At 38.3% G+C, this 10,042-nt stretch overlaps 1 protein-coding gene and 1 long non-coding RNA gene across 2 annotated transcripts; one reads left to right on the top strand and one right to left on the bottom strand.

The window, feature by feature from the left end:
* Nucleotides 1-4,960: 4,960 nt before the first annotated feature.
* Nucleotides 4,961-6,249, top strand: LOC134070042 (uncharacterized). Its single transcript, XR_009936879.1, has 4 exons — nucleotides 4,961-5,213; nucleotides 5,306-5,404; nucleotides 5,724-5,795; nucleotides 6,114-6,249. It is a non-coding gene; the product is annotated as an uncharacterized LOC134070042 (long non-coding RNA).
* A 1,738-nt stretch (nucleotides 6,250-7,987) lies between these two features.
* LOC134070032 (chemerin-like receptor 1) lies at nucleotides 7,988-9,422 on the bottom strand. The gene has a single exon (XM_062526223.1). The coding sequence runs from the start codon at nucleotides 9,412-9,414 to the stop codon at nucleotides 8,395-8,397; it is 1,020 nt and encodes a 339-aa protein (XP_062382207.1). The 5' UTR covers nucleotides 9,415-9,422; the 3' UTR covers nucleotides 7,988-8,394.
* Between the last annotated feature and the right edge of the window lie 620 nt (nucleotides 9,423-10,042).

The following is a 10,042-nucleotide window of genomic DNA, read 5'->3' as shown; positions in this document are numbered from 1 at the left end:
ATTAGCACTCACTTGCACCCCCCTCGAGCCCCTGGACGTTACTGAGCTCAAAATGTTGTCCCTCAAAACTGTTCAAATTAGTTAAGCGGGTGAATGACTTGACGGCCCTGTTGGCTAACACTGACTGCATGAATTTTGCTATCGGAGACTCAATGGTTGCATTCTTATTTTCTAGACTTCACTGTGCATTTCAACCTTCTCAATGGATCTGGTAAGGTGACGCATGGTCACCAATGCGGTACTATGGATGACGTGTTGCCATTGGTTAAAACCAAAAGTGAACTGGACTGTAAGAGACTGGCTATACATACTGTATAACCTCTGTTCAGAGGGATTAGAGAGTATGATTGTATTGCAACATGCACTTATACAGGCATTGGACCATGAAAAAAAATCTCTATATTCATAAACAATAATAAAATAAATTCATATAGCACAAATGTTTCATGCTCATTTTATTAATTGATCATATCGTTACAACATTGTGTCACTGCAGTTTTGTAGTTTATGTTCTGGTAATGTTTGTAAATTGCTCAACAAGTAACCTTTGAGCAGGTCTGAAAAAAAGAAAAACAGTTCTTAGCAGATTCCAAATTGCATAAAATAACCAATAACCTTTGAGCAGGTCTGTAAACATTTGTAGACTGTCAGTGTAGACTGTTTTAGGTTTAGGTACTAAAGGAAATGTTTTGAATCACAAGTTGTCAGATAACTATCTAATTCATAGCATATACTTTGTTTCAGAGTGAACAGGCCCGAAATCAAATGTGTGGATATCATTTTGGGGGGCATGGAGTGTCAGGTCTCTTGGCGGCACCGAATCAATAAATAATAATAATAATAATAATAATAAAACAGTAAATACATAATCTTTCTTGAAAGAAATTGTATTGATTGTGAAAATTGACGTCTACCTTGATAGTGTCCTTGAGAGTTTAGCTTCATGATTAAAACATGATTTATTACAAAAATTAAGATTAAGAACATTTAGGCACAAACTGAGGGTTTATTGTAAATCACAAACTTTTTCAGTCAGCTTTTCTTGTGTTTGCATAGGCTAATCTACTCATGTGTGATGAATATCTTTTTGAAACTCATACTTCCTCTCTGCATCATGAGTGAGTGTCAGATGACGTGTTTGAGCACATGCAATACATTTCTGACACATAGAAATATTACCCCACCATGATGTGTGACTTAGTGGCTTATTTACCATGCAGACATTTTCCAGAAAATAAATGGTTCCTCGAATGTTATATATTATGCATACACATATGGATATATAAGAGAAACAATATTTGTACATGTGCATAAAACGGAACAAATATATGAAACACCTACATCAACCCATGTCTAAATGTTTCCCTCAGGCCATTGCAAAACCATTAAGCTGACCAGAAAAGTTTAAAAACTGGAAGTGTGGTCAATACTGAGGAGAAACAAAATATAATGATGCACGCAGACAGGTTACTCATTTGAAAATATTAATCAGTCTTTTGTCACAGACAACAGAACAACTTTTTTTTGCTTTCACAACATAAGGGCTTTCATGGAGCCATATACCACTGAAAAGTCTTTGCTGAGTGTCCTTTGCTATGGTGAAGAAATGGTGCAAAAAAAGTCCACGTCTGGAGATCCATGTATCACATCAATAACTTGTGTTTCTCTTGTATTTAAGCATTACAATATCAGTCACAACTAGAAATGCAGTTCCAAGGAATTACCAGTGCATGAAAATGCCAAAAATGAAATGTAAAATATAATTTGTAGTTAACACAAACAATAATGAAAAAAAAGAGAGATGGGGTAAAACAGAGCAAATGAGGATTTACATTTTGTATATTTTACAGTGTGTTGTTATAAGTTATGTATTCTTAGAGTTGCTTGCTATGGAGGTTGCTAAGTAGCAAATGAATTAGACACAGATATTGATGGACGTTGATAAATAGTTTAATGGATGTTGACAGACAAACTGTTTAATTTATGTTGATAGACAGATAGACAGTTTAATAAATGGTTTGAAGTAAATGGATGGAGAGAAAGTTGGATGGAAGGTTAGATAGATGGAGACAAGGTAATACATGCTGGTTAATTTGGTGGTTCCTAGGTTGACATAATGGTGGTTGCTAGGTTGTTGCTAGGGTAATTGAGATTGTTAGGTGTTGCTAAGACACATATGGTGGTTGCTAGGTTGACATGGTTTAATAAATGTTGATAGGCAGATCGTTTAATAGACATAGTTTAGTATATAGTATAAAACTTCCTCTGGGGGAGCATGCTCCGGAAGCCCCTAGAATGGTAGTATTGAAGAAGCACAGGTTCAGGCCGTTTGTGTAGCCTGGGCTGTTACAGAGAACATGTTTTACACAGTGTGTTCAGGGGACAGGCAGTCATTATTTTTGTATATCGGGACACCTTATTGGATGTTATGCTGTTTGTCCCCCATGTTACCAGTCATGCATAGTGTGTAGGCAATGATGGTAGGTTTTGTAGTAAATATTCAAAAATATTTTTAAGAAGGACATTCAATAGGGTTTTGATCCTCCTTGGTCAACTTCCACAAAATGATTTATTTCCAGTCATTTCATTTCACCATCAGTGGACAAGCTTCAGGTTTAAGCTAACAAACCAAAACAAGTTGCAAACCATTACTCAATGATGTGGTGAGTGGTGACAGATTATGTAACACACTCAACAGGCAGATTGTACAATGCAAGCCAAGAAGCATTAACGTGATTTCTGTGGAGAGTATTGTTAACTAGATGCATCGCAAAGCAGTACAAAATATGACCACCGCTCAGTCCAGCACATTCTCTCCGCAAAAATAAATCACGCTTATAAATTTGTTTCCATCTCCTACCTATACTCCATTATGTGTGTGTTTCATGGGTCTGGGTGTGTGCATGCATGTTCGTGTGTATGCACGTGGATGAGTTTGTGCATGTATGTGTACGTTTTAATGCGTACAACACCTAATTTTTGCTTTTTCATTTTTGATTAGGTGGCACTATACATGAAATGATGGCCCCTAGGCCCTACGGTTCTTGATATATTCACAGAAAACTGTGTCCATCAACAGGCCAGTTGGTGTACAGTCACTAAATGTACACATAAACTAATTTATTGTATGCCCCCCCCCCCCCCCCCCCCCATGAACGGAATTCCATGAAACTTGGCTTGCATTCAGAGGGTGTGATAATGATCCTATGCCAATTTCGTACAGTTTTGACCATGTCAGGTCAGAAATACCTGTGATTACAACTCCTCATTTTTGCGGCGACGGATCAAAACAAATAACAATGGTGACATGCTATCCTTCTGGGCCTAAATGCCCACCAAGTTTCATGCACCCCGGACTTTCGCTGTGCGGCGGTCATAATAATGGTGACAAGAAGTTAATGTCTAACTTTGATTAACTTTCACGTTGCCATATTTGTGTGTCATCATCCACCTGGAGAATACTGTTACTATGGGCGCATATACCTTTTGTCACACCGTGCCATATATCTGCACAAAACACGGAACCGGTTGTCCAGGGGTCACCTACTTCAGTCGGAATGGCGAATAAACAAGTGATAGCAGAGATATGGCAGATATTGGATATGTTCCGATGCTGCATAGGTTGACCTGTTCGCATCCAGAGGTGATACCCATTGCGATCTGTGGTTCTCGACACAATATTACATTGCTGGGACTGGGACGCATTAGCACTCGCTAGCGCCCCCTTTGAGCCCCTAGATGTTACTGAGCTCAAAATGTTGTCCCTCAAAACTCTACTCTTACGAGAGGGGTCCAGCTGCAGCCTGCACTGTCAGGCCCCCCCCTGCACTGTCAGGACCGGAAGTGACGTTTTGTTTCATGCGTCCCCAGTTCCGCGAAGATGAGAGATAGATACCAGAGACGGTTTATAAAGCGAGACGATGTGAACTTTGAGATATGCTTATGTTCTCACTTGAATGCTGTGCATCGTTCTTTTCACAGATACACCATATTTTTAAGCAAATAAAGTTGTTTACTTAAGATTACGCAGCGTTTTATCAACGTTTGGTCCGCGAAAATATTCTCGCTGCACCGGTGTCGGTGAGACGTGATCCCATCCCACTGGGTTGTTGTTTGTACAAACATTCAACATCCAAAACTATAACTGAAAAACATCGACATTGACGAATGTAATACACTTTGCTCATTTGTGCTACGTTATAAAAAATAAAACGTAGACACTGATTAAAAGATGCACTCTTGCTAATTTGTGCTACATTCTTATCAACGATCATTGAAAAACTACTTCCTCGTTTGGGCCAAAGCCAGCACGTGCACATGACTACGCTTGCTTTCCGGTCCTGACAGTGCAGGGGCCTGACAGTGCAGGCTGCAGCTGGACGGTCGTGACTCTTACTGGCCTCGACATTAGTCAAGCGGGTGAATGACTTGACGGCCCTATTGGCTAATACTGACTGCATGAATTTTGCTATCGGAGACTCAATGGTTGCATTCTTATTTTCTAGACTTCACTGTGCATTTCAACCTTCTTAATGGATCTGGTAAGGTGAGTGCTTGCCCATTGTCACCAATGCGGTACTATGGAAGACGTTGCCATTGGTTAAAACAGAGTGAACTGGACTGTAAGAGGCTGGCTATACATACAGTATAACCTCTGTTCAGAGGGATAAGAGAGTATGATTGTATTGCAACATGCACTTATACAGGCATTGGACCATGAAAAAAATCCCTATATTCATAAACAATAATAAAATAAATTCATAGCATAAATGTTTCATGCTCATTTTATTAATTGATCATATCGTTACAACATTGTGTCACTGCAGTTTTGTAGTTTATGTTCTGCTCATGTTTGTAAATTGCTCAACAAGTAACCTTTGAGCAAGTCTGAAAAAAAGAAAAACAGTTCTTGCAGATTCCAAATTACATAGAATAACCAATAACCTTTGAGCAGATCTGTAAACATTTGGCAGATGATGACTACACTAACCTTATGAAGCTACACATAGAAATCTTGTGAAGCTACACCTAGGACAACAATGAACAGGCTAGGAGCTCTGTGTTTTGCTACTGCAGTCCTGGTGGTCACTGCTGACAGATATGACTCTCTTTCTCCTGAAGAGAAAACACTCACCAACCAACTAATCAGACTTGCTAATGAACAATTCAAAAAATCTAACAAACATTTGGACTATTCTGAAACCCTTGAAAAGGTATGCTACATTTGTATATCACAGCATTATGTATTCTGTAAGTGCACTGTTTGTCCAAAATGTATTAATGTGTTCTGTTACTGTTTCATTAGGGGACAAATTTGAGAATACTGTTGAAGCCAACAACATGCCAAAGACGAGACAGCGACCTCAAACATCGACCGGAGTGTAAAATACTGCCGGCCAGAATGGTGAGTAATAATAATAATAATAATAATAATATAAACTGCTTTTTAAATCCCGTATCCAGTTATTTAAATCCCATAGCTGACATAAAAGCATTGTCTGCATGCCCCTTTGTATCAAAATATATTTTGAAAAACTTAATGAAGAAAAGAAGGCATGGTATTTACACCTATGCTACCAGATCACTTAGGTTACATGTTTTGCACATGCACACTTGTTTCTTCACAAGTCAATTCAAATTCTTCTCATTTATGTGTATTTTGAGCTTATTCATTAATTTACAGACAATGCAGGTAAAATACATAACATCATTTGCTCTTGTAGCCACACATTGACTGCATTGCTTGTCAGCTGGGAAATTTCGTTGACTGCCAGCGCTCGCGTGAAGTGTGGAAGGTAAATTCCGTGGTTCAGTATCACTGCACATTATGTGTTCGCTGCTCTGATTAGTATCCTTTTTCCAACATCAATGGAAGGTACTGAATTCTTATCATCAGCTATATTTAGTATAAAAGAATTTTCATCATGACAGTAACTTTACATTTATTCCACTCTAACAATGTAAATCACTCAAAACAAAGACCTCAGTTGATAAACTTGTGGTGTAGACTGTCAGTGTGTATTACATTTTTAGTTTTAGGTTTATGTAAAGGAAATATTTGATTCACCAGTTGTCAGATAACCGTCTAATTCATAGCATATACTTTGTTTCAGAGTGAACAGACCCGAAATCAAATGTGTGGATATCATTTTGGGTGGCATGGAGTGTCAGGTCTCGTGGCGCCACCGGATCAATAAATAATAATGATAATAAAAAAAACAGTAAATAAATAATCTTTCTTGTAAGAAATTGTATTGATTGTGAAAATCAACGTATGCCTTGATAGTGTCCTTGAGAGTTTAGCTTCATGATTAAAACATGATTTATTACAAAAATTAAGATACATTTAGGCACAAACTGAGGGTTTATTGTAAATCACAAACTTTTTCAGTCAGCTTTTCTTGTGTTTGCATAGGCTAACCTACTCATGTGTGATGAATATCTTTTTGAATCTCGTACTTCCTCTCTGCATCATGAGTGAGTGTCAGATGACGTGTGTGAGCACATGCAATACATTTCTGACACATAGAAATATTACCCCACCATGGTGTGTGACTTAGTGGCTTATTTACCATTTTCCAGAAAATAAATGGTTCCAGGAATGTTATATATTATGCATACATATATGGATATATGGCAAAGAGAAACAATATTTGTACATGTGCATAAAGACAGAACAAATATATGAAACAACTACATCAAGTCATGTCTAAAAGTTTCCCTCAGGCCATTGCAAAACGGTCCGTGTATGCTTCGTTCATTTGATATTCAATTGAGAATCCAAAATCAAAAAATGACTTGTTATTTCATTAATTGTTTATAAATGTGATACGAAGAAGCAAATAGCGCTTTGTTTTTCAGACTTTCGATTTCGTGGTCAGATCAAAAGTAGAACATTTAAAAAAATGACTTAGGCCAAAATTGATTTTGATATTTATTTTTTCCCGATTGCTGTGACCCCGGAAATTATTTATTGACTTCCATTGCCAGCTGCTGCTTCTGTCAGACCAGTCCGAATATAACTGTACCATAGGCTATACACAATTTAACCTAAAGACTATGGTTAGCCTAGACTATAGGCTATTTAAACGTCCCCTCAGCTGCCAATCTAGTTTTTTCTAATTTGAATTGCTTGCTCTGCTTGTAAATGAAGTTGTGGTCCACTTTTTTGCTAAAATAGACTATAGCCTATATTTCACATGTCTTTCGTCTGAGTGGTTGTAGTGTAGTGATGGCATATAAAATGCGGCCTGAAAACCGTGAAAACTCCTGCAGCTGTTGTGAGAAACGCGAGCATGCGCAAAGAAACCAGTAGGTGGGGAAAAGCAGACATAGGCCTACAACCATAACAACGGCAAACATAACACCAGGGCAATGCTACAGCTAGCGCCCTATATAGGGCACTAGCTACAGGGGACTTAAACTGCCACCTCGTGGCGATAAGTTGTAATACAATTCAATGTGCGTGAATTAAGTGGCCACGTCTAAGGGAACCCACTGTAGCCTACTTCCATGCAATAACATGGCCTAATAGCCTACTACAGACTAATCATTAGGCTACTTCTATAATCATGGAGCAACGATTTGGGCGAATGCATGTTCAAGAAAACAGGCACGAGAAGGGAGATGATTTTCTGACGATTCAACAATGAAACTGAGTTGCGCAAGTCGCCCAGTCTCTCGTTTGCCAGACAATATTTTCTGTCGCTAAAATTGCCAAAAGTCGCTAAAGCTAACAACAAATAAGTCGCTAAATTGGCAACACTGAGCACTGAAAGACCAAGAAAGTGACTTTGAATTGACTTCCAGGTCACAGCAATCAGAAAAAAATAAATATCAAAATCAGTTAGCCCCGAGTCCGTTTTTTAAATGTTCTACTTTTGATCTGACCACGAAATCAAAAGGCTGAAAAACAAAGCGTTATTTGCTTCTTCGTATCACATTCATAAACAAATAATGAAATGACAAGTAATTTTTTATTTTTTTTATTATGGATTCTCAATTGAATATCAAATGAACGAAGCATACACAGACCCAAAACCTTTAAGCTGACCAGAAAAGTTTAAAAACTGGAAGTCTGGTCAATACTGAGGAGAAAGAAAATATAATGCATGCAAATAGACAGGTTACTCATTTGAAAATATGAATTAGTCTTTTGTCACAAACTTTTTTTTGCTTTCACAACATAAGGGCTTTCATGGATCCTTTATACCACTGAAAAGTCTTTGCTGAGTGTCCTTTGATATGGTGAAGAAATGGTGCAAAAAAAGTCCACGTCTGGAGATCCATGTATCACATCAATAACTTGTGTTTCTCTTGCATTTAAGCATCACAATATCAGTCACAATTATGTGCCGGTCCCAAGGAATCTGTTTCTACAACGAAAGACTATTTTTAACCATCAGCTGATTTTGAGATGGACATTGCTTTTGTGGAACGGCCTTCCTCCTGTAAGGCACTTTCCATCCTTGAAAGAACAGACATCAGGCATTTATTCCTGAAGTCCTGACCCATGAATGAATATAAAATTGGGTTCATGAAACTGTTGGCATAGGCTATGGTGATGGTTACTTGAATACCTATTTTCAACAGGGTATCAGAATACAGTGCATGGTAGACTTCCAGCAGCTGAAAGATTTGGAAAGGAAGCCAGCAGATCACAAATGTTATTATGACAGCGGTCATCACCTTAAAGGGCTTGGAGGATCTCATCATACGATTGGCTCTCAGCTTCAGCGTAATAACAGAGTAGCAGATCACAATGACCATCAGAGGGACAGCAAGTCCAAATACAAAACAAATCAACGCAGTGCTTTTACGGGAAAATGCAGTGGAATCGTGATCATGGATGCATGTAGTCTCATCTTCTATAGTCTGTGTAGTACGAAAGACAATGGAGGGTAGAGTTAGCAGTGTAGAGACAATCCAGACCAGGGCGATGATGGCAGAAGACTTCCTCAGAGTCCGGTGGTTCTGGGTCCACACAGGAAATACAACACACATGCATCGGTCCACACTGATGACAAGCAGGAGGAAAATGCTGCTGTACATGTTAAGGGGGAAGGCCACAGATATTAACTTACACATGAAATGTCCAAAATGCCAATGTCCAGTTGCCATATAGACACCGTTGAAAGGGACAGTCGTGGAGAACAAGAAGTCAGACACTGCCAAGCTCAGGTACCATAAGGAGTTGACCGTGCGCTTTGTCTTTACGCCAATGATCCAAATGACAAGGCCATTTCCCACAATGCCCAGAATGAAGATGATGATGTTTGATGTCAGGACAAAAACACACAGAGCATCACAAGACAGACGAGCAGGTGGTTCAAGGTCAGGATTGTATTCATAATCATAAGGTTCATCATGGACCATTGAAACATTTTTTCCAGTTATTCCTGAGTCTCTGCCCATTATATCCTGAAAAGAAATAGCAGTTATAAACTGAGCTCATAAACATTTTTACCACTTTAAGTATTGTCTACCATGTTCATCTCTTTTTATAATGTGATTGTGTGTTTTTGTGTGTAAATATACTAAAGTTAATAATATATAGCATAGTGTTCTTACCTCACAAGCGATGTTTCAAAACTTGATCTTGGTACTGATCTTATCTGCCTTTTAGCAAGACGTGTGAGTGTGTGGTTACTAGCACACTCCCCCATGCCAGGGTCAACGAAAAATAACTTCTGCTAAGTTATGCATATTGCACGACTTCTGCTAAGTTGTGCAATATAGTTTTAGCAAGCAGTTTAAACTCTTATCATGAAATTCTACCATTATCTGTAACATAGGCCTAAAATTGGATGTTAATTGAAGTACAATAGTTGATTTGAATTAGAGAAATCACGTTCATTTTGCTCAGCCCAAGTGAGTTCTCTTCCCCATGCATTTTCAATAAGAGCGAGGCAAAATGTATGTTGTGTGGAAATCCAGCATAACGTTGCTTGCATTGACTCTGTAAGAACCCTTAGAGTTTAGCTTGGTTAAAATATGATTTATACAAAAATGAATATACATTTATGCACAAACTAAGGGTTTC

The sequence above is a fragment of the Sardina pilchardus genome, chromosome 2 (genome assembly GCF_963854185.1).
Source record: "Sardina pilchardus chromosome 2, fSarPil1.1, whole genome shotgun sequence".
In the NCBI taxonomy this organism is placed as follows: domain Eukaryota; kingdom Metazoa; phylum Chordata; class Actinopteri; order Clupeiformes; family Clupeidae; genus Sardina; species Sardina pilchardus.
Note: the sequence above shows the minus strand (reverse complement) of the source record. Positions and strands in the feature narration are given on the sequence as shown.

What these genes read in the sequence shown, in the direction of transcription:
- LOC134070032 (XM_062526223.1), bottom strand. Translation starts at nt 9,414, where the DNA reads ATGGGCAGAGACTCAGGAATAACTGGAAAAAATGTTTCAATGGTCCAT.